Source organism: Choristoneura fumiferana, chromosome 8 (genome assembly GCF_025370935.1).
Source record: "Choristoneura fumiferana chromosome 8, NRCan_CFum_1, whole genome shotgun sequence".
NCBI classification, from domain to species: domain Eukaryota; kingdom Metazoa; phylum Arthropoda; class Insecta; order Lepidoptera; family Tortricidae; genus Choristoneura; species Choristoneura fumiferana.
In genome coordinates, this window is record NC_133479.1 from 20,020,845 (window position 1) to 20,046,601 (window position 25,757).

The window sequence follows — 25,757 nt, forward strand, 5'->3', positions numbered from 1 at the left end:
GGGGGCTCGAGTGCTGCGCTGTAATCAGGGCTAATAGAAGCGTGCGCTTTGATCTGCGCGTCAAAGGGAAGGGCCGAAGGCGCGGGCGTCGCCACCGACTTCAGAACTGGCAGAGAATAACTTTAGTTTTGTGATTGACGAAGGTGATGCGAAGGTGTGTTGGTACATGTATTAAATGATATTCCAAAAAGAAAATTTTCCATAGAACACAATGACATTATTCATTAACCTAATTAAAAGAACCGTGGTGTTATGACATTTCAAGCAGTGATTCTAAAGCACTGAGCTTGTTAAATGTTTAGAGAAAACCAAAGCAGTTTTAGCGACGTATGTGAAGTTTCTAATCAGCACTGAGCCCACGTGAAAACTACCTGCTAAGTTCTCTCATTCTGGGAGGCGGCCTGTGTCCAGCAACCAAACCTATTTAGACTGAAAGATTTGCAGGTGGCTTTTGCAAGGTCCGCCTGGATTGCTACCACCATCTTGCTCGCTAATCCTGCCGTGAAGCAGCAGCAGTGTTTGCACTGTTGCGTTTCGGCGTGGAGAGTAAGACAGCCGGTAAAATTACTGGCACTTGAGGTATCCCATCTTAGGCTTCTAGAGGTTGGCAACGCATCTGCAATCCCCCTGGTGTTGCAGGTGTCTATGAGCAGTGGTGATCTCTTACCATCAGGAGACCCACTTGCTCGTTTGCCATTTGAAATTTGGTCTTATCCAGTTATTTAATACTAGTAGGTACCTATCATTAACAAGATAAAGACATTGATAACATGAATTATTAATTCCACGTGATATGACACGTTATTACCTAACTGATAAATAAATGGTCATCAAATTCTTACAGCAAAAACAGCAGAATGTCTTTTGAGCGTCTACTTTGTTCACTTCTAACCGTTTAAAAAAAGAATTGTTTTTCACATACACCGTCCGTATCTAGTTTTCCTTAGCCCTTGGCAAGGTGCAAGCTGAAGAGCCCGAGTGCAATATTGTTGTCTTGCTTTGCGTTAATAGATTCTTTTGTGGGCCGATCACCGCAGCAGCGGCAGGGTTAATTGGGCCCCTCAAGGACCATTGTCGAGATTGTTGGAATTATTATAATTTTATTTGTTGTTGGCAGTTTTGTACGAGGGGCCAGGGCCCGCAGTTTTTTATGGAATGGAATGATTTGTGAACGACGATAGAGATTTCAATTAAAAAAAAATTGAGACAGGGCCTGTTTTACCACTTGTCGACTAACTTTAAGTGACGGATATCAGTGATGTCGTCTCTGCTTATTTTGTCCGAATAAACAAAGACGGCATTACTTTTATCTGACACTTAAAGTTAGTCGGCAAGTGGTGAAACAGGCCCTTAATCAAATTAATGCAATTTGGAAGGATTTGGAAGATCGGAAGAAAAAGGAGCTTGAAGATTTTTTGAAGAGATTTTTTATAAGAAAACGCGAAATGGATTACTTACCTAAAAAAGTAGGAAAACCCCCGACATTGTCACTTCAATGTTTTACATCTCAAAAACGGCTGAACCGATTTTGATAAAACATTTCTAAGAGCCATCGCTAAAAGCCTGCTTTCAAATAAATAAAACCGCATTCAAATCGGTTCACCCGTTTAAGAGCTACGTTGCTACAGACAAACAGACAGACAGAGACACACATAGTGGTCAACCCAGGGCTCTCATGAACCATAATATATGGATAGCTGGTAATATTTCTGGTCCCCAAGATACAGGTTAGCCTAGTTTGGGGTCCGCTATACAGTACATTATTTTGTTTTCAATTTCATGTTTCAATAAATAATTTTAGTCATCTCAGCATGTTGATGTTGTGAATCCCAAATATGAAACTGGAAACGATTTATAACATTTATTATTAAAAACCTTTTTTACTTTACTTTACTTTAGCTGAAATTACAACATTTAATAATAAAAATTAAATGAAATTAAAAATGAAGGAGGTCCCACCCTACAATATAAAATGATCGCACGGTGCATATATTCTATTTAAAAGCAGGGCTCTGCTTACACTGGTTTTTTATAGATTCCGCCGTTTATAGAATAGAATAGAATAAATTTATTTGGTGTAAAAATAAATTGGCCTTTAAATGATTTATTTTAATTAATTAAATTATTAGGTGTAATTAAATTATTATTTGGTGTATAGCCTTATTTTAGACCAATCAAGAACTTGCATACAAGTTGAATTACATCGCATTAGATTGAAGAAAGCATGGTGAGACTAAGTATAATATTGTTTATTTTATCACTTAGTACCTGGGTGACCGAGTTTTGCTTGGATAACAAGCGTTTTCCCAGAGATAAAACCAAGCTAAATCGATTTTTCATCCCCGAAAACCCCTACATACCAAATTTCATCAAAATCGTTGGAGCCGTTTCCAAGATCCCCGAAAAATATATATACATATAACTAGCTGTTGCCCACGGCTTCGCCCCCGTTGTATTTTTTCTAAATTTTCTTCAATAAAAACCTTCTCCTTACAATAACGAACACAACAAAATAAGAATAAGCCAAATCGGTCCAGCCGTTCCCGAGTTTTGCGCTTAGCAACACATTTTACGATTCTTTTATTTATATAGAAGATAGATAGATAGATAATTGTTCGTTTAAAGGTGTTATAGATAGACGTTTAATAAATAAAATACTTTGACTACTGAGGGACAATGAATTAAGTTGATCAATCAAATACCGCAATGTAGTATAAAATGGATTCGATTCGAAGATAGATTGACATTCACTCAAATGCCGGTGAATCAATCTCATTAAACGATTTAATATGAAAGTGTGCATGTACTGCGCCAGTTATGGTAGAGATGTCCTTGCTTGGACATGCGCCCGCGCACGCCACTCGCCGGCCACGCGGGAGATATCACGCTGCTGCTGCTACCCGACCTCTGACTCATTGACCCACCATTAAAACGCAAAAAAACAGTTGAAACATGTGATGCTTGACTGTTTCGTCAATAGTAAACTCAACAGAACGGTAGGCATATTTAAATTAGCTTATCTGAAAGCATTAACGTGGCTGTTTAAAAATCCGATATTTCTCTAGATTTCCTTGGGAATTTTCATAAATTACTTACATCGTTAACGGTGAATTGGTGAAACTACATTACGAGTATAATATGAAAATGGTGCAATTTAATGACTAGCCCCCCCTTTTAGGACTCAGGACTAATTTAAAGTTGTATGTGCCAATATTAGTGATTCTGTCTGTTTATTCGGATAAAACAAATCACATTTAGGGGCTGTTTCACCATCCATTGATTAGTGTGATGCCGTGTGTATTTGTTTTGTTCGATAAGTAAGCACAATACATTCAAGCTCAAAAGTACCTAAATTATCACTAATTGATATTTCAATCTGTCCTACTATTTTCGTTAATGCGAACAGGTAGGTAGGTACTAAATTTGAGTAATACCAGAATAAGAAGTAGTATAAACCCTTACTAACATTTATCAAATCCATAATGCGTCATCGATAACGCAAGCAACCCTCATTCTGCGTCAGGGTTCAAAAAGTCCCACTATTTTAAGAACGTTGCGCGCTACGCTAACCCTGACACAATAACAAGTCGAATAATACCGGCACCATCAACCCGTCAACGCATAACAAACCATCGTTATTCACGACACTATCTTATGATACTAAATAAAAGTTATATTTCAGATTTTCTTACAACTCTGCAGAATTGGAATTAGAATGACTTCTTAGCGGGAGTTAAGCCTTTATAGTTTACAGAGTTACTTATGGTTGCCAAAAAGAAAAGATTAGAATCTAATCTAAACGGTGGAACAAATTATCTGCTTACAAAAATACTTAGGTAGTCAATTTTCTTTTGTTTTAAATTGCTATCACTCTTGATAGTATGGTCGTGACGTCAGATGATCAGTAATGACGGATCATGATAACGACTCTCTTGGCAATACAGAGTGATAGTTTGGCCTTGCCTGCCTTTCACACTGTAGTGCTGGAGTCCGGAGTTCATAGTTGGCAACAGAGAGCACTGCCTGCCCACTGTAACATCAGGGCCCTTAGGACAGAATAACTAATAGTACTACCCCCTTAGTCGCCTTTTGTAACAACCACGGGAAGAGATTGGGTCCGTCCTATTCTAAAACCAGGCAAGGATATCGGCACAAATGCAGCGGCAGCCCTAAGACTAAGGTATATGAGCGTATACCGACTAAAGAACATAGACGTTAATATTAAGCAGAGAGCAATTACTCCGTCGGTGAGGTTGTTACCGGCCATCGATTTACATTACGGACAAACACGCGGGAAATTATGAAGGAGCCGCGTCGAGGAGCGATTTAGGGGAGACGGGATATGTTCCAGGATGTGGTGCCATCTCAGGAATGTCGGGAGTAGGGTCTCAAAGTCAAAGTCAATTTCAATCAAAGTCAATTAGAGTTGCGTCGACGGGGTGTCCAACATTGGAACCTAGTTTTCAATCAATCAATCAATATTTTTAATCGTCGAAAATAGGTATATACACTGCAGTTGTAGTTACAATGTTGAAATAATGTTTGCACTTCGTAGTATGGCATGACGTTTGGATTGATCGAATGCTTTCTATACTCGTGGTATTTTTCGTTCTTGAGTTTTTGTTTCCTGTTAAGTTTTCTGTTGCCGTTACCCATTTAGGGTCTAACTAAATTGGTCTAAATAAAAACAAAATATTAAAAGACAATTTTTTTATTAATGTGCATGGGTTGGTTACATCTGGAACGACAAATTACAATGACACTTGTGACAATGACGTTCGGCCATCTTTGGTAACTTTTTTGGAATCTAAATACGGACTCAACGCTAATTTAACATGTGTTACCAATACAGCCACATAACACGCCATACTAAGCATCCCCATAACAATGCAGTCGCCTCCGCATTTCTAACTTTCAAATGCCGAACATTCCGACCGTTGGCCGAGTGGTTGCAATTTCCGAAGTGCCAGTCAGCGCTTCCTGCGCCCACGCGGGTGGTATCGCAGTTGTCGCGCAACTCGCATTGTGCCGTGCAGTGACAGCTGTACTGCAACGTAATGAACTTTGCTGACAAAATGCACAAGTGGTGGTTCGATGTAGAGAAGTAACATGTAGTTAGGCGAGTTCTCAGCTAGTGGTTAAGGGTTGGGGGCGCGAGTTTCAGTGGTTACGGGTAACTGTAACTTAAAATCCGGGATGAAGGACCGTTTTATGTTTCGTAGAAATTTTTATTAACGCCTTTTAGTATGATTCACTGATTTAGTCAGCCCAATAATCTAGGGTTGCCATATCTCATTTTTCAAAACCTCAGGAAATCTCAGGATACTGACCGAGTGAAAACACCACATAAGATCATTGCTTTTTTTGGGAAATTGAAAGTGATTCTAGACATGAGGTATACCGTTAGAATAGTCGGGAACTAGAAAAGTTTTTGTGATATTGGAAGACATTGGTGGTATTGGGAGTTTTTGTGATTTTGTGAGATTGGGTTTGTACTTGTTTTTAATGATATTTATTTACTCATAATCATCATCATCCCAGCCTATATACGTCCCACTGCTGGGCACAGGCCTCCTCTCAGAACAAGAGGGATTTATTTACTATTTGAATAAAAATAAAATTTCAATAAACAGTCTTTACATTCAAAATACAAAAAGTTTTTCGCTGACACATTTAACTAAACAAAATGGTGAACTTTTGGAAAACACCGAAATAAATAAATAAAAATGTTAAAAATAACACCGTGGGCAGGATGACTGTTAATTGGCCAAAAATATGTTGCAAGTGTCCCTACCGGGTTAGGGTGGGTGCCTAATCATTAAGGCACACCACACTTACTACCAGACACCCTGTATACCTACCTACCTAACTCGTGTAAGTACTTATGACTTTTTAAATTGTTGGTAAGTATACCTATTACGTTTGAGGATAAATCTGAAATCGTTACAAATTATAAAGATACGACCAACGGGACTTATCACGCTAACACACACGAGTAATATTTACCTCGACGTTTCGGCAACATTGCAGTGGCCGTGGTACGAGAGGTTAAATTATAGAGATTTTTTTACACTTTTAAAATGTTCGTATGGTAGCCCTAGTCCGGTGAATCATTTAGATCGAATTGAAGCGATAAAAAAAATCGAGAGCAAAAATGCAAAAAGCATCGCCCCCGGGTGGACTCGAACCACCAACCTTTCGGTTAACAGCCGAACGCGCTAACCAATTGCGCCACGAAGGCGGCTGAAGTGACAGTTGAAATATACTAATATAAGCTCACTATCATAAAGGAAGGTACGACTGAGACAGCAATACAAAATAATGCATACCTGAGAAACCTGTTTGAAGCTTTCAATGGCCCCTTAACTTTTTTGAACACAGATTCCTTAAAACTGACACTGTGTTGTTCGCTTCATAAATATCCGTCCCAGTAACTCCCATTGTTGGAAAACTCGTGTTCTATGTTTATTATGGCATGACTCGATTCGAGGCTTCGCTTCTTCGAGCTGTAGAATTTTGAGGTTATGTTGACAAGTACCTAGAGTTCGTGCGAAAGCTTTATTTTGTAAATACGTCGGCTTTATTTGTTTAAATGGGAAAATAATGAATTAAACTGACATCCTAGTGCTGTTTTAAGTTTTAACATCGCGCGTGTTTATGTGAAAATAGTGTAATAACTTTATTCGTGTTTGTTATTGTTTATATTATGTGGTTGTGATGTGAGGCTCGTTTGCTAATAACATTCCGCGATTGATAAGTATTTAAAGTGTTACTTTACGTGCACGATATCACCAATCAAAAGTGCAAATCAATTTATCTACTCATAAATCTTATCCGTGATTGACAAACAAGTTTAGTGTGGAACTCAAGCTTTTGCTCATTTTGGTCATTTGTGAGCACAAATTTAACACAACTCGTAAGCATCAATGGCGAGCCGAGTCCCCGGCGCGTGCTGCGCCGCGTCGGTTGAGCGGGCCGGCCTGCCCGGCCTCCTCAGAGACTTGCAACGATTATCTGAAGATCAAGATTCAGCAGACATAGTATTCATTCTTGGAACATCGGAGGAAAAAGTTTATGCGCACAGAATCATTTTACTAACCAGGTAAAAAATACAAAAAGATTTCCCGTACCGGGAATCGAACCCGAGCCTCCTGGGTGAAAGCCAGGTATCCTAGCCACTAGACCATACGGGAGATGGAAGAGTAGTCGAAATTAAACATCTTATTTTATCTATCACATCTGTCTAAAAACATCAAATTGCCGCCAAAAAGGAGAAGATTCTTAAGATACCTCTAGAAATGGGATTTTTTTAGTGTGTCCAAAACATTTTTGCCACATTAGATTTCGGTATTGATTCGGTTGTGGAAGTCAATGACAGTATTTTCAGTTTGGCTTTACCAAGTTACATTGTTTTCGACATTTCGAATTCGAATGGCTATTTTTAATTATGATAATACCTAATGCAAAAGTAAAAAAAATCTGGCTGGTTGGTACTTTTTCTTAAAAACGACCTAAGTAATATAAGGTAATATAAGGCTCGACTAGTTAATGCCCAATAGATGACACCCTGCTGTCATCTCTTTTGTTAATGACGTAAGATGAAAAAATACCAACTGTTGGGATGTTGACAGGCACTCGTACGTGTACCTTAGGTACTCTATTTCCGGTTAAGCGTGTAGAGATGGTAGAAAAGTCTCAGCTATTTACTCCCGCCCTATAATTCTGATTATGCTCAAAGCGGAGCAGCCTTTCATGACTGCACATAAATTCTCTATTTCAAATGTAAATGAACCAGCGACGCGAAGACAGCGTAATTTGCTGAAGCGCCTAAAGTTCGCTAATGTGCTAAAGAGTAAGTAAAGTCTAGGAATAAATATTCATGACTGTTTTTACATTCGTTTCGATTTGCATCGTTCTACGGTGTGACTCCCAGCGCCATCTATGAATGAAGTAGAGTAACTTTATATTCTACGCTAGATGGCACTGTAACAGTAAAACTCTTGATTTATCTTTTTGTGTTTTTATTGATTGATATTGTATTTATGTCCGCGAACTGTAATTTTGACTTTAAATGCAATACAATACAAAATATTCTTTATTGATCACCAAAAGCAGTGTAGACTATAGAGACATTACAAAAATAGAAAAATTCAGGTAGACAATAGGCGGTTTTATCGCTAAAAAGCGATCTCTTCCAGACAACCAATTTCTTTAAATTTGATTTTTCTGCCTATAAACAAATCTGGTTTTATTATAACTATACATACTTAGTATCATTTTGGTGATATATCTTAGCGAAAATAGTTTAACAAGCTTTTGTCACATAATGTATGTAAAAAAATATCTTCTTAATGACATAGTATATTTTATTTCTAAGCTGTCATAAATTTTAATTATGATAAGCACTAAAATTCCAATACCTATATTAATTATCCATTTATACGTATCTAAGTACTACTTTCATGATATACGAATATTCTTGAGTATTGGCTTAATACTAGACAAGGTACCTCAAGTGGCTTTTTCGGTGTCAAAGCCATACACACGCGTAGTAGATCTAATTCCCTCTATTTGATTCTAAGTCTATAAAGCACGGCCTCAAAAAAAAATAGTTTCAGGAGCCGGTTCCCATCAAAAGCACTAAACCCATCGATTTCGTCCACAACCGGTCAACTCCGCAAAAAACGTTCAATCTGTATGCAAATGTGTGACATGTGGTCCAGCCCCGACAAACTACACGCAAAACCCAAAACGACTCAAGTGTCTATGAAACTATATGGATGCAAACTCTTTCGGAGTCGAACGGTTCACAAGTTATGCGGAAACTTCTGAATCTATTTGTAAAGACGAAATTGGAAAAATAACTCAACGCGCTTACAAAGTTCTATTTGACTTGATATACGACACGACTTTAACGCACTCATCATACTTTTTATTAGTTCTTCTATTAGATGGAAGTTCGGAGATGTAAACACGTTTGCTGGCTATCCTTTGTGGAAGAGACGGGAACATATGGCTGTTAGGAGTTTGTATAGGGGGCGTTTCTGTAAGGACTTGCCACTGGCTGGCTGGTATTTTGTCTACATTTTTTTTTGTGGTGACTTGTACGCAGGACCAGCCTCGCGCAGACTGGCTGGCAACAAACACTTTTTTAAATTAAAAACTGACTAGTGATTGACCGAGGATTTACCTATCACCTGGATACTGCTCGTAAGTGCTGGCCTAATTCTGTGTAAAAAAATAAATAAAACGGTGAGGCCGAAGAAGTACACTGAGTCAGTAACTGCCTGTTAACTATCATCTTTATTATTTATTGTGTAATGACAAAACAGCAAGAACAATGGCACATTTCATCTCGTTTCATTTATAAACCAAAAGTTTAACTTCGTCTTGTGATTACCCAGCAATGCCCAGCATTAACATGATAAAAAATGCAGCCGCAGGTAACTTAAGGGAAACTTGGATAATTTCACATCGCGTTTTAGGGGTAGGTCTGTACAATCAGGCCGCAGGTTTTTCCAACAGCCATAACAAAGCCGTACAGCGGACTTAACTCCAGCGTTACCTGCCATATTGGCTGTATAATATAGCTCATCCGGAAACAAATTACCGGCCACAGCTGGAGCTACTCCTGAAACTGGGATGATTAATATTAAAACTCCGAGATCCGAGTTTTGTTGCCACAGTAGAATAGTAAGGAGTAATACACGTTTATAGGGTTTTTTTTTCTTTATCGAACAAAAGCAGATCTTACTGTGCAACAATAAGTAATCAATGATATGATGATGATAAATTGAAAATTTTTACAGTTCGCCGTGAATATCGATGTTTCACTGAAAAAAAAAAAGATTGCTAACAGTAACAAAAAAATTGGTTGCTTGTAACATAACTCATCATCATCATCATCAGCCTATGTTCGTCCACTGCTGGACATAGGCCTCTCCCATGGCACGCTTGCCATTTTGGTCGGGTTTGCTCTAATTGCCACGCTGAACAGGCGGGTTGACAATCGCAGTATATTCACACCGGAATGTCGATGTTTCCTGACACCGGTGGGACCGATATGTACTTGGTAACATAACTCGAGTGACTACAAAACTAAGGCCTACTAGTAAAAGTTAGGTGATGTCTTACAAAATCAGTCTTGCAATATTAGCATTATTTTGGTTCCTAATTAGTAAATTTTGGCTAAACGTCAATAGCCTAACTAGGTCAGCTATCCTTTTTTTCAGTGTTGTCGTTTGTTCACACACATTGTTTTTGTTGTTATTTGATCACATAAACCCAACTATCGGCACCACCCGCACCACTACACTACAACAGTAGTAGTAGATAGTCTCTTCTTCTTTATTCCTTCTTCTTCAGTAGTGTAGTGTTATGTAATACCTTTAGAGATTTCAAATGCCAATAACCACAGCAACATTTTTGTTTCACGCAGAGCTCCCTTGGAGTGACAATTCTCGCTTTACTGTGGCCCCTCGCTGCGCTCGATCAATCTTGCGAGTCGCAACTCGATAAGCGCACAATTAATATTTACGTGTTTATGCACGAGCATCGATTTTGAAAATTTGTCTGGAATTTATGAAATTACGCGGTTGGATACTTGGTTAATTACATTTTGAGCCAGTTTTAAGTTAGCTCCTCACGTAAGTCACGGGAAATTTAGACAAGCGTTTAAATACTCCGCAAGTGCGTCCATGGTTTTTCATTTACCTATTATCAATTTAGCGTTTTAGTTCATGACTTAGCAACACCTGCTTCATTTTTTTTAAAGCGTCTGAATGTTGAGCAAAGGCCTTCCTGTCTTTCTGCTACTCTATACTGGTCTTGGTCAAGCTGTCACTCGATTACGTGTCCATATCGTCCCGCCATCTTCTTTTCGATCTCCTTTCCTTCGATAGCCATCGCCATGGAACTTATACGGTATGGGTAGTGATTTGAGAAAAATAATTGGTAGTTTTGCATAGCGCTCTTAGACGTGCTTGCGCGGACCAAAGTTAACTTAACCCTGAGTTAACGGCTAACTCAGGGCTAAAGTAACGTCAAAATGTGTGAAATCAGCCAGCATCCTGCTAGGATTAACGACTTTCTTTTTTAACCCTAGACCGTGCAAGCGAACCTTAAACACGTTTATTTCCCCACAGAACAGATCCTTTTGTAACATAAACCGACCATTCAGTTCATAGCTACGCTCACCCCATTCGGCCATCTGTGGAGCGGTTAGATTGACCCAAAAACATTTATCTATGTAGGTATTCACCCTCTAATCCTTTCGCTTCATCACGCACTAATTCGCGACTCATTAACCTGTCGTATCATCGCGGAAAACTGCCTTCCCTGTCGCTCCTTCTGCTACTACATGAGTTTGAAAGAGATGGATGACGGCAGAGCTGGAATTCAACTCGCTTATGGATTGGAGTAATTTCTGAGCGCGTATTTAGTAATCATGTTTCAGTTTAGTCTGCTTTGGATGGAGTAGGCTTTGTGCCACTAGCCACGTTTATGCATAATACTAACAAAGGAGCAAACCACACCACATTAGCGTCGGTCAAAATCATGATTATAAATGCACTGAAAATACTTTCAATATTTTTGGAAATCGCCTTGAAAAATTGTATAAAATGAATGAATCGAAATTGAAATGTAACGGCTTCTAATCGTTTTGACGACATCACAATATTTGAAGGCAAACAATGGATGGCAAGCTTTGTTTACGGCTGATGATAATCATCATTGAAAAGCAATTATGTTTTGTTATTTCGAAATTTCAGAGAATTGAGAAGGTCGAGTTACAAAAATACATACTGGTATGTGATGTGCGTGTACTGCTGCTGTTATATTATAGATTTTCGCTAACTCGAGCCTGCTTGCTGTTATAAGATGAGGGTATGGTGAATGCGATCGCGAACGTATCTAAGAGCGTTAGAGAATACAGCCACCGTATCTTCGTTCAGTATCAACAAGGGTTTGTCAGTTCGCCGTAGGATGATTCGAAGCTTAATTACAGTGGCGAGTGATTAATGGCAAGCGCTTCCAAATTCAGCCCATCTCACGGGTTACACTTACTAGCAAACACGTTTTCCAGCTGCCAATACAATACGTTTGTAGAGTACATTGTGTGTCTTGGAGTGGAGACTCTGTGTTTTGTGTTGTTTGGTGAATATTTAAGTCAATGTGTGGCAGTAATGTTAAATTTTACTGTTGGTTATTTTTAGAAGCTGAAGATGATCCTGAATGACTGCACTGATCTGGAAACATCCTAATTGTTAGTAAAGAACACACGCTTACTGTAAAAAATGGGAAACTGTGTTCAGGAAGTCTAATTGCGAAGAATTTGCCTCATCCCAGCATCCATTAGCCCCGCCATTACTAGTGTATAGTGACCAACAGTTATAAACCAACTTAAAACTAACTTGACGTGAAATTAAGAGTTGGTAACACATTTAATGCAAATGATAAAACAAAAATACTACTACTACGCGAAGAGCGAATTAATATTTCTATTTCTTTTTGTATTTTGAAAATAAATAAATGTGTCCTGGAAATTATCCATACTAATATTATGAATGCGAAAGTGTATGTTTGTATGTATGTTTGTCCGTAACGTCTTTCATGTCGAAACGGAGCGATGGATCGACGTGATTTTTGGCATAGAGATAGTTTATGGGCCAGACTTTTTATCCCGAATAAATGCACAGTTCCCGAGGGAACAGCGCGCGGTAACCGAATTCTACGCGGGCGAAGACGCGGGCAAAAGCTAGTATACATATTTAAGACCTTTTATTAACCACATTTAATGCACATAAATAAATGAATGAATTAATGAAAAACGGTAATTGTAGGACATCATCGATAATATTGATGAAGCTAAATATACTTTCAATAATTGAATTAAAAGCGGATGTATTAAAATGATAATTTCCAAGAATCAACGATGTTTCTATCTTAAATTACATAAACGACTTTTCAAAGTCACCAGTGTAAGTATACATACAGTGCAACGATAGTACGTAGGACACATTATAAATAAGCTGATTAATGCGATCTATGCCCCAGTCACCTAACACCTTCGCTCTAAGTAAAATTAATTCAAATAAGCATTTTTTTGCATTTAAAATTAGGTCAGGTAATTTGAAAATTATTATATTCTTCAATAATCCACCAAAATTTATAACCGCGACAGTAAAATATTTTAAAAATCAGGTGAAATTGCTAATTAATTACTTAAATTAATAATTATTAAAATCCAATTTCTTGATAATAATGTGACTTAATAAATCTCATTTTATTTTTTTCCTAATAGAAATTGGACGTAAAGTATTATGAAATAATCACTTGTGTTTTTTTTTTTTAATTTCTGTTAGATATATTGGTGGATTCAGCTTGCGGGTCTAAAAACTGAATTATTCAAACATACTTTGACAGTAAATTAACTGATTACATTTTTTCTCATAAAAACACCTATTTTAGGATATTTTTTTTACCATCTTCAGAACCAAAAAAAAAATTAGCCTTATATCGAATTATTTCCAAAAAAACTGTAGAATGACCAGGCTACTGACTGAAATCTGAAACGCTCCATCCCCCCTTAAAAACATTTGCCCGACATCGCCTGTGGCATTTCGGACGCCGCACGCAAAGAAGGCTTAACTCAAAACGACGCTCACGGAATAAACGAGAAAAGTTTGGGAAAAAACAATGCTTTCGCAAATGCGTGTTGAATGGAGCACGGTGCGGCACCTATCGGGGAAACAAACAAACAAGTAAACTGACAGATCGCAATTACAACTCCGGCTCTAGCGAGCCGCTCGATGTGGCGGCCAGGATTTTTGCGATTTGGAGAAATTCTAACCGACAACCGACATGTTTTAGATTTGGTCTCGATTTTTTGCGGCGTTTGTGCCATTCGTGCAAGAAAAAACCGTGTACTTTGTGTTTTCGTAGGGGGGTTTGAAATAGTATTTATGATTATAATTTAGTAATAGATCTAGTTAGATTATGTAGTGCAGGCGCAAAAATATTTAAAGCTAATATATTTTATTTTATAATGTTATTATAAAATAAGTTTTGAAGAAGTTTTATCTTGTGTGACGTGGATGTCCTGTAACAACGTGAAACCATGGTCACCGCTCTCACAGCAAGCGGCGCGAATAATAAATAGTAAACGAAACAATACAGCGACGCGAGCGAGGCGGCAAAACACACAAATTCAACTTTAATTATTAAACTTCAGACGACAATGTGGCTTTGTGGCAAAAACATGAATTGAACGCTTTGCACAAGCGGCCGGATGTCGGGCGCGTATTGGCGCAGAGCGCCGTGACGCGCTGCAGCACCCACTAGTTGCGGACCACATTAATTATACTTTAGCTCGCAGCCTTGTATCCCAACTCATGAGCCATTGTTTACTTTGATGCGCGGTGAACGGGATCAAAGATAACACAAAGGCGTAACCCAGTAGCGATATCGACTTTCTATGTGTAAATATATCTCATTCGGATATTCGATATTTAAGAGCTGTTACAGACAGACTACATTCCAACTGCAACGTAACTACCGACTGCCGCTTGCCCATATAATTTTCTTAATTTTCTTTTGCATTCGCCAAAGCTGCACACTGGGTGTAATTGAAATGCATGGGAAGATCCACCTGCAAAGGTCTTAATGTCCTAATCCATAAAGTTTTGAATTGACATTTGCCTTTATTTGGGTTTATAGGAAACCGAAAGAGACCCTTCTTTACATAACTGTAAATGAGAGAGCAAAAAAGTTAAAAAAATTGGTATAGAAAGATACACTTCAAAGCCCATTTTTCAATTACTACAATAGCTGCGATTGCACTAAACTGCACTTACCTTCCATCCGCGCTGCAAAAATAAGTGTCGGGCACACAATCCCCCCTTCTTTCATACCTTCAATGAAAATTCAGTAAAGCAATTTTAGGATTTCATTCCGCGGCGCGCTTCTAGCGCTATTTGCCGGTTGCAACGACCACGAATGAGAAACCTGATAAAAATCCTAGCAAATATCATATGTTCTTATAAATTCTCATATGTGACTTGGAGACTGCATAACTCGGAAGTACCTATATAGTTACTTACATATAAAATACTTTACTTACACTGTGTTATCTATGCATTTATTTCTGTCTCTTTGAAATTGCCGTTTTATTTATCCACTGGCGTCAATTTTATAGGTAAGAACCAAATTAACATTCTTTCACCACGTTCGCAATTTCAAAAGTCGCTAATTCAACTAACCCAAATACCGAATTTACCAAATTAAGCTGCATTCAGTGAACCAATCCGGACATTTTTGCGACACCGAACTCACCAATCAGCGCTAACGATTCAGAGTCAACGTTCAATACGACGCTGATTCGAAATTTGAAATGTACTGCAAGATCATTAGGAAGTGCAGGACGGTTAGCACCTTCGCTTCCTCAAGCTAGTCGATGAGTGTGTCTCTTACTTAGTGCCTTAGTTAGAAAGAGACAGTGGAATTAGTCGTGGCAGGTCTTAATTGCTGTGCAAAGAGCGCTGTAATTTGCAACGACAGTCGCGTGTCTGAATGGCGCCAAATTAGAATGTTGCCAGGCTCGCGTGCAGATTACCGTCCTTAGCCCGAGTTGGCAACACCACCGGATCCGAATTAACTAACAAGATAAGACCAAAGTCTACAGTTCATGAAATAGTACTAGCGATTTACAATCTCTCTTGAAATAAAATAAAAAATTACTTATCACGCTACTTTATTTCCGGAATGTACTTTTAATATTGAAGCTGTCACCCTCGCGAAGTGCGACGTGCGACTGCAATCCAATTATGAGAATTACGAACAGCGTGAGTGTTCATTTGCGGCTTTCATAGACATTATTCGATTATGTTCGATAAACGTTTTGCGAGTTGGCTACTACTGATGTTGCCAATGACAGATGCATTTAAAGCTTGTGCTACACTACAAGCGAACTTGATCGAAGTTTGTCGCAGACGTGAGCTTAGAGAGTCTGAGGCACTTCAAATAACACTATGCATCGTATCTCATACTTCGTCATACATCGAAGAACTTTCACGGGTGGTGTAGTGGATACTTTAAACGAAGTTAAGCCTTCTATCCGCCCGCCTTCCCTACTTACTCGTGTAAACTCGCTGAAGTTTGTTTTTTTGCAGAGCTTCAAGGGATTGATGATTTGAGTAAATATTTGATACCAGTTTCAGCTTGATAGTTCCACTCAATTCAATGGTAGAGCAAACCTTGGCTTATCGGTGATACTTGGTAATTCGGTGATACTGCGTTATTATCTTATGTTGAGCTCACAATAGTGAAATGCAAGCAATTAAATCGCTGGCAAACCGGATTTAAGATTTGCGATCATCAAACTGACAGCAGCCATTGATTTATCGATTTTATAAGATAAATAAAGCAGTATCAGTGATACTGTATCACCGAATTACCAAGTATCACCGATAAGCCAAGGTTTGCCCTATGTGAAGTTCCCAATCCGCACTGAGCCGTAGTAGTCTAGTTATTTGGGTAGCCTCTTAAGGGGCTACCCGAGGTTTTCATCGATTTTTGACAAGTTTTGAATCGTATCTCCTACTTTTGCACTACAGATAGAATTATAAGGCAAACGGCTATCGGTTCTCCAATCTTATCTCCATTTTTGTATACCGGATTTTGAAATAAATGAAAACACTTATTTCGTATCTCTATTGACGTGAAAGATCTAACATATATGAAATCTACATATTTGGGTTCGTCTTTGACGTCTCTAAAAACTGGTTGAGGGTTTTCATTTGAAACTAATTAACACAAAAGTTATGGCCAGAAAACCAGTGTTTTGGCCTAAAATTGTTCAACTTTGATGCCAAATATCTCGAAAACAATGAACTTTGAAGTAAATATGGGATACTATAATATATTGCTTAAAGCCGTTGTTGTTAATATAATAAGCTACAAAAATCATTAACGAAGGAATTCAGATCGAAGGTCATTGGGGCATGGGATCCCCTTAAGTAGAAGATCGTACGTACGTTAATGACATGTGTAAGATTTGAATCAGCATTGAATTTGCGTAGAAATAATCCAAGCCCTCTTATTTTAATTGGAAACTTAAGCCCAACACTGGAACATAAATAAACTAGAGGCGATGACAAAATTAATCACCCTAATGTACCAATATCATTTACCATCTCGCGAAGACTTCCCAAAGGCGAAAGCGTGTGATGTGACCCACTTGATTAATTACATCCCTGGCGAGTGTAATCGCGATGCAAATGGCAATGGCGGCTGCGCAAGCACGCATCAATCATGCCACGGAGTTTACTCAGCCACTTGTTCTTGAGCGATTACCAATTTTAGGGGAAGAAACAACAAGTTTCACGGCTGCGTGTATCTTTCTTGCCATAAGTGATATTGATACATGGTAGGGTCTGTGTAAGTTTTTTGTTATACCGTGTTTGCTTGATTTCATAATCTGTAACTGAAGCAATGTCTTGCATATCATTATTTTAATTAAAAAAGTTTAGCGTTACAATTGCGTGGATATGACAAAATTTTGAAGTAGTCAACATCAGTTTTGGAGCATAGAAAGATCTATAAAATACTTTCTTCTTTTTCTTTTTATTAATTAGGGAGTGGAGCCGCTTGTAGATCAATTAGAGCTCCACAAACGCTCATTTCTTGCTGCTGCATGACATCTTTCAACAACATCTGAAATATAATTATTGTTACTACATCTTGTAAGATACCCGATGCTACATTGTCTTAACATCTTCATCTTATGCCGTTTCACAAATAGAAATTGTGGTCACAATTGCGATCGTTGGCAAGCTTAATCGGTCCAGCTAGAGTAGTGCGTCCCTTTACTACATTCTCTTTTTTTCACTTTAAATCCACACAGCCTGAACCATACTCTATTTAAGATTTTACTTCTGTAACAAAGCCTGCAGCCAGCATGCTATTAAAAGTTAGATCGCCTGTGCCTGTCACGCCAGGCCACATCATTACCTTGTCGGTACACTTGGCTCAGAAACTCGTAATTAACGGCGTATCACACCATCGACAGCTGACTGTACGGAGTTGAATCATTTAGAACTCAGTTAATGTGTAATCAAGCTAACTTAACTTTTGAAATTCTGTAACTTTTACTTATTATGATGCGAATTTAGCAATTGTCAAAATGTAGTTGAAGTCCGGAGAATGCCTACCCCAGGCTACATTATACATTTTAAACTATCTATGTTATTCAATCATTAGGAATAATCGAATTAAGCACAGTCACGCGAACTGAACAATTAATTTTATTAAACAAACCCTTTTAAAACACCAAAAATACCACGATATAGATACAAATAAATCCTGTTTTTCGTTGTGTTTGTTTGGCTATTACTCTACTACAGAGAATTCGTGTAATTGTCATTAAAAATATTCAGATTGAAGAGTAAATTTTCGTAAGTTAAAAAAGTTAGCTTGCCATACAAAATAAACATCCGTACCAAGTTTCATCGAGTCAATTCGGTCTCTGAAAGTTGATGAAATTCTACTTACCTACACAATTTGATTCGAATCGAACACACAAACATTGCTTTCGTATTACGGCTTTGGTCTAGGATTGATTCAGAATTACTGATTGCGTTTGCTCTGCTTACGTTGTACATTACAAAGACAGCTGCACTTTTCATGTATCGTCTCTTACAATAAAAGGATTCTGTTTTCGTCTTATGGTTCCACTACATTCCATGTGCAAACCTATTCTCGACTATTATCGACGAATTTGCATGTCCACGGCAATATTGCGTGTTTTTTTCCTGAAACTCCTCGTGAGGTATTTCGTAATTCTTTGACACCGTAAAACCCTCATACTTAGACCCATTTCTTGTCAACTTTAACATTTTGACATTCGTTTTATGTAAACAGAAACTTACTACGAGTACCTACCTCTACTTTATCAAAAAGAGTGCAGGTCTACGAAACGTTTTCTTGGTTTTATCGTGTAATCCCATTTAATTCGGCCATGTCACTCAATTCAACGCCTGGCATGCGGCGCAGAAATCCCGTAATTAGCTTCACACGACAGCTAATTCAATTACGGTGCTGATCAGTGTCCGCAGGAAAAAAAACCAGTAGGGCTGAATGCCTCGCCCTCCAAAAGGACGTATGACCGACCAGTCACGGTTGTTTGGGATGTACGTCGTTATAGATCTACGAAGGTGTCCGAGAAGCCGGGCAATTATCAGCTGTCTCAGACACGTGTCGAAGGCTCGAAGAATATTAATGCTTGTTCCATAGATTCTTGACAAGACTTGACTAGAGGCAAGACTCGACAATAGTGAATTCGGGAGCTTTGGTCCAAACCAAATTATTCGAAAAACTTTGATACCATGAAAGTTTTTCTTAATAACATAGTTATAAATAAGGTTTGTATTTTTAATCTTCTTTAGACGTTGGCGCTTTAGATAAATTTGACACGGTCAACAGATGAAATACACACATAGTCCCAGTTAATTTATTAATTATCTGGAACTGTTTTTAGTCGTAGTCTCGGCTCATATCTGAAAAGTCGCACGCGATATAAGCGTAGTCCAGTAAAAATAAAAGAACAGAAAAGAAAAACAGGTAGTTTTCTGTAAATAGCCTTACTCAACGTATCTTATTTCTAGATTGTTAATTATGCCACGTTTATGACACGATTTATAAGAACCACCCCGCGGTTTTTGTGGAATCTTTTCCCTTTCCTGTCACATTCACAAGTCGAGAGCATGAGTTGGTAAGTTGACGCAGCATTTTCCTACCTTTCAGCGTCTTGACAAAAAAGAGGTTTTTGCTCCAACAGCCTCCATTAGTAACATCTGGCGACGACAACATCGAGATGAGATTAATATCAAATTACCAGAGGTGCTAGCACGGAAACCTTTATCCGACCAGCAACAATATCCGACCTGCTCACTCCACAGGGACCTGATAGGGGCGGGTGCTTGGAAACCACGGTAATAAGAGCATGCTAGGAAGGAGTGTTTGTACAGGGCTATTGTTTCGCGCTTATGATAATTAGTTATTCCGATAAATTCATCATGAACCAGCTTTTGAGCGGTGGTTAGGCGAAATTTTGTAATTAAGCATAACAATTAAATTAAAATGTAATTTTATTCTTTACAAAAATATGTATACTTACGCTCCATACGATGGTATAAATATTACAAGCTTCTGATTATTATAATATATGCTGGAGCAAATTACGGGGGAAAATCCTGAATGTAAATAAAATTAAATATTGGCTTTTCCCTTCTTTGCTCACTCGAGAAGACGCTTCTCCGCAGCAGATTCTTTGCCGCCGCCGTGTCTCCGCGAGCCAACCAAGATTGATGATATCACGCAAAAATTCACGACACAGGATCAGGGCACAGCCACAGACTTAAATTAATCACGCCGTCGGGTGATTAAATGCCTTGAATGTGCGACTACCCGCGATTGTGCGATAATTTGCCAATAAATTAATTACTTCCCACAATCCCGATCGGAGAGTCCAGAGACCCTCCTAATCTCATTGGGGGTCTCTCAACAACTTTGTTTCTATAAACATTTTGTTTTTAAGTAGATTTTGGGCTAATCAAGTCTATTTGAGATTATTGCGCTGTTTGGCAAACATTTGATGATCATAATTGCATTGGCTTACTTATCGGCAATATCTGTCAATAGGTACCTACTTATTTAAGTTCCCTAAAGCAAGGGCCTCCTTACATGTATTAAGTGTTCATTATAAACATTATGCATTATTAATCAATTAAAGATAAATCAACTGTTTTAGTTAAGTATTAAAGAAACCTACACACATAATATTATAAAAAAGAAGTCTTGTCATTTTTCCTATCCTACGAAACCGTAGAACATGCTTAGGTAACCCCATATTAGTGAATGCAGCTTCTGATATTACAGATTAACATTCAGTACTGGCCTTCTTTAAAATGACCACACGGGGGCCCTACGTACCTACTTTAGTTACAAGAAAAATATTTAATTTTCATTGTTAATGACATTCCCTTTTTTACACCCCGACCCCCTAAAACCCCGCCTAAAGACTCCAAAAGACCCTAAAATAGCTCTACCATTCCTTTATTATGCGATGTTACCAGTCTATCATTGCATCAGCCTGCTGTAATCAAACGGATTAGCTTTTCCTGAGCGTGTAAGCGTCGTGATTGAATTTGGAGTGAAACAATTTGGTGGACACGCGCGGGGCGGCGCCAGCGACGGTGAGCGACTCATTTCAATGGATTTACTTTACAGCAAATAGAGATTAACTAATGCAGTGAAACTGATTAGTTCATTTATCATTGATTAACTATTTCACAGTCACAGTCGGCTGTGAGATTTAGAACGTCTTGAAGTACTCTCAATTTGTGACAGCGGCACAGGATGAAAATTAGGAAACCCATTCATGTATTTTTAGATGTAGACCGACCTGCAACTCAAAGGAGGTATAACTTCAAAGAGGGAAACTTCGGGCTAGTTTGAATCAGTCCAGTTATAACAATATATTGTGTGAGCCGGGCTAGTAGAGCAACCCCCGCGCCCCCTGGCGGCACTCATCAGTAACTGATTGCCCATCAAGTGCCGCTACAACTTTAATAGATTTTAGCGAAGCGCTCCCGCTACCTAACTTGTACTGTAGCTTTCCACTTGGCTACTTGCTACTTTAGACCAATTAGTAGTTGAATGGGGCCTGACTTCGTTTTTCACTTCGTTTATTCCTAATTCCCCAACAAAGAGCCAAGCAAACTGTGGTGGTGTCTCTTCGGTTCACGCGATTACTATTTCGAAAGTAAAAACAGTCAATGTTAATCATTGACCATATTATTGACGTCTGTTCTACGTATGAATGGCTTAGCGAACTGTAGGCCTCACGAATCTGTATTTCATCCCCCATGGCTCCACCATTTTGAAATATTTCCAAAAACTAAATCGATAAAAAAGCCATTATACTTGAATAATTTATTGAATCAGGCGTTACTTTGCGGAGGTCCATATCAATGAACTAAAATAATTTCCTAAGGTCGCGGGTGAGCAAGGAAATTATTTTAGTTCATTATACTTGACTTCAGCATGGCTATTCATTAATGTTCAAATTCTGTCGAAACTAGTTAGGATCGAAACTGAAACTGGATTCGTTTGAACATACCTGAAATACTCCAGAATCTATTTTTATGATATTATCCTGTATATTTCAACCGCTTCCTCATAATAAGTTGTCGGTAAGTATTCTAATTACGTAACTGCGATGCAGCCGCCGAATTCCGCGCATTCCGTAAGTCTCTTAGCACTAAAATACATGACAGGATGGAAGTTTGGCAGTAAATTAGTAAATTTCTCGGCAGGTGACAATCGAGCATTAACGTGGATGACTCGGCTGCAGCGCAGGTATTCGAAGTCTCAAAACTTTCAAACTTCTTGGACCGGGGCAATCTTGATCTTAAGAAAAGCTGTAGGCACTGGTAGAGGATGTTTTCGACTATGTAGTTGAAAATTTAATTTGAGCTCTTTAGATTTGTAACGAACGATGCTCGAATATTATTTTCTAGTTATGTGATTCCAAAAAGCGTTCCTCCGAAAACTATGGAATCCATCTATATCTTGTGAATTCGGTAAAAATTAAAAATAGTTTCTAAACTATCTCCAACCGACTGTAAAGAGCCTTTGCATATATCTTGTTTTTTTTAAAGCAAGCCTTCGATGTTGGCAGCGCGTTTATCCATAGATCAGCCATACCTACAAGGTCCTTGGCCATACCTACAACTCGCGTGCGTTCGCGTTTGTACCGATCCAAACGTGCGTCGGCGACGCGTTTTAAAAACGTCACAATCTGTTCTAACTTCCAATTTTTTACTGGTCATAAAAATATAATTAATTACGAGAATGTCCTAAGTATATCTGAAATACTGAAACGATGTTTTATCGCGTTCAGCATTAGTACCTCGTGTTTTAAGAAATCTTTTTTTCAGGTGCGCAAGTTTCCAAAACACGAAGCGCGGCGAGTTATGCCGCATTCCCGGTGCCGTGGTGGCGCCCCCCGGGGCGGCAGGGGCGCCCCCGGGTTTCGCGGTGGCGCCCCCGGGCTGCGCGGCGCCCCAGGGTGCACCCGCCGTCATTCGTTTACCCCACGTGCAGCCCGACACCTTTCGGCTCTTCATACAATACGTTTACACGGGCAAGGTGAGAAGAGAAGCAGGGCTCGAAAACTTAGAACTAATAGTGATTCTATCGCACATCAGATGGCGCTGCTGTGTAACCATGTTTTTTATCTAAGTAGATAATCTATGACTATCTATGAATAATAAATAACTTCTATTCATAGTGCTACTGTTCAATCAGTGACGACCAGATGGCCTAGCCTAGTGGTTAGAGAACCTGACTACGAAGCTTGAGGTCCCGGGTTCGATTCCCGTATCGGGGCAGATATTTGTATGAAAAATACGAATGTTTGTTCTCGGGTCTTGGGTGTTTACTATGTTATTATAAGTATGTATCTATCTATATAATTATATTTATCCGTTGCTTAGTACCCATAACCCAAGCTTTGCTAAGCTTACTTTGGGACGAGGTCAATTGGTGTGAATTGTCCCGTGGTAAAAAAAAAACAGAAATAAATCGCTTTTAAACCTGAAACAAAAGAGGAAAAAATCATAGGAGGCGCTCGTTTCTTTGCAATTTGATGGTAGTGCCGTGAATAACCGGCCAGTGTAACATTTTTTGGAAGCGACGAAATAAAGTAATATTGTAGTTCATTATAAACGTTTTCTTTTACTTGACGGTAACGTTTCGTGTGCTCACTCTTTGGTGTGCTCTGCCTACCCCATTTCGGAATACATGCGTTATGTTTGTGTGTGTGTGTGTGTGTGTGTGTGTGTGTGTGTGTGTGTTTTATTTGAAAAATATTAGTTCCCTTTTTTAGTCGCTTTCTCTGTTTAAAAACTAAGGAAAACTCGCACAATTCACACAGTGAAGCTCATAATAAGTCCTGCCACTTGCCAAGGTACCCAGGTAATTTTTTATGCCTTTGTAAAGGATGGTAAATTTTATTATATAGGTAAAAGTTATATCTAAGTATTTATTTCGTTATCTGAGCGAAATAGAGAGATTCACTGTTATGAAGAAGTGTTTTATGCGACATCTGTACTTTGCCAATGCAACTATTGAAAGAGCTTGATAGCTCCATCGCCAATGTACATAATGTTTCTCTTATTTTCACATAGATGGCGCTTAAGCCTAAGGAGCAAATTACTACGATAATTGGCTTCAAAATAATCATCATTATCAGAGGTTTTTTTCTGTTCTTATTCTCAGCTGTTACTTCAAGATTCAGGAGTTTTTGAAATGATGACCTTGGCGGCGGATATGGGCGTGGAAGACCTTCGAGCAGCGTGTGAGGACCACGTAACTTCCACTTTGAGTGTGGAAAGCGCTTGCACCTTGCTTGCAGCCGCAATGGACATTCAGGATCGGCCAGGTAATATCAATTTTGATTTTGACATTAAATTTCGACTGGCTGACAAGTTGCGATGGTGGTGTAATGGTCAGCATAGTTGCCTTCCAAGCAGTTGATCCGGGTTCGATTCCCGGCCATCGCACACTTTTTGCTGTGAAACAACGCGTGAAATTTTGAGTTGTTAGTGGTTTTTTTATTAGGATTTTGTACTAATTCTATATATTGTGAAACTGAATGAGTAACTGTTGTCTGCTTAGATAATTAAGACGTTGACTGTATAATGCATTTTTTCTAACACATTTAAAAGCTGGCTTTCTCTCTGGCGATTCTAATATACCTATTTATAAGATAAAATAAATTATGAATACCTAGAAGATGTTATCGACTTACGTTGAGCATAGATAAGTTCTATAATAATTGGAATTTTATAAAAATAACAAGATTAATAACATTTAATTAAAATGACAATCGTAAATATTTAGCTCGATTTATTTCATAATCCTTGCCTGCTTTCGACGTTTTACTAAGTGTCTCGAACACACATAAAACCGATAACTGTTTATCATGGCACAACACTACGTCGGCCATATTGTTTGTCTATGCCAATTTTGGCTTCGTTTCGAAAATCGCATCTTGACAGCGTAAGCGGAGCCGGTATTCCCGCCGTGTTTCTTGTATTTTATTTCACAAGCAAGAGAATATCAAAGAAAACATGGCATACAAAGGCCCACCGAAAGTTCAGAAGGTGATGGTACAGCCCATCAACCTTATCTTCAGATATTTACAAAATAGAAGCAGAGTCCAAGTTTGGTTGTACGAAAACGTAAATCTACGGATCGAGGGTCACATTGTCGGCTTTGACGAATACATGAATATTGTGCTGGACGAAGCTGAAGAAGTGCATATGAAGACCAAAAAGAGGAAGCAAATCGGAAGAATAATGATGAAAGGAGATAATATTACGCTTATCCAAAACGTCAACCCGAACGCTGCAGTGTAATTTTAGGTTATGTTATTCGAAGCTACAAACAAGTGAAGAGGACAATCATTCCTAGCGTATAAAGTGTGTCGCAGTACCTTTGTGTATTAAGTAACTGAACCCTTTATCTTGTAAGAGCAAGTGGCACGATGCTGTCAAAATTTTTATTAAATTTAAGTAATATCTAACCTGGCTTTTATTTCTGTCCTCTGTCTCAGCCTGTAAATAATTATTAATGTTCAAAAACTTATGAAGATTGTAAGCAGTTACACAGTATTTGGTTCATAACAATTGCCT

General features: G+C 38.5%; 2 protein-coding genes and 3 non-coding genes across 5 annotated transcripts in view; 3 read left to right on the plus strand and 2 right to left on the minus strand.

Annotated features, from left to right (window-relative positions):
- Nucleotides 1-6,167: 6,167 nt before the first annotated feature.
- TRNAN-GUU (transfer RNA asparagine (anticodon GUU)) lies at nt 6,168-6,241 on the minus strand. Its single transcript has one exon. It is a non-coding gene; the product is annotated as a tRNA-Asn (tRNA).
- Nucleotides 6,242-6,363: 122 nt separating this feature from the next.
- LOC141430722 (serine-enriched protein) overlaps nt 6,364-25,757 on the plus strand; it is a 41,643-nt gene continuing 22,249 nt past the window's right edge. Inside the window, exons 1-3 of the mRNA XM_074091599.1 lie at nt 6,364-7,102; nt 22,998-23,208; nt 24,340-24,502. Of these exons, the coding sequence (XP_073947700.1) occupies nt 6,927-7,102; nt 22,998-23,208; nt 24,340-24,502 (550 nt within the window). The 5' untranslated portion in view covers nt 6,364-6,926. The remainder of the gene's footprint in view (nt 7,103-22,997; nt 23,209-24,339; nt 24,503-25,757) is intronic.
- On the minus strand, nt 7,122-7,193 carry TRNAE-UUC (transfer RNA glutamic acid (anticodon UUC)). Its single transcript has one exon. It is a non-coding gene; the product is annotated as a tRNA-Glu (tRNA).
- On the plus strand, nt 24,552-24,623 carry TRNAG-UCC (transfer RNA glycine (anticodon UCC)). The gene has a single exon. It is a non-coding gene; the product is annotated as a tRNA-Gly (tRNA).
- LOC141430724 (probable small nuclear ribonucleoprotein E) lies at nt 25,085-25,648 on the plus strand. Its single transcript, XM_074091601.1, has one exon. The coding sequence runs from the start codon at nt 25,194-25,196 to the stop codon at nt 25,479-25,481; it is 288 nt and encodes a 95-aa protein (XP_073947702.1). The 5' UTR covers nt 25,085-25,193; the 3' UTR covers nt 25,482-25,648.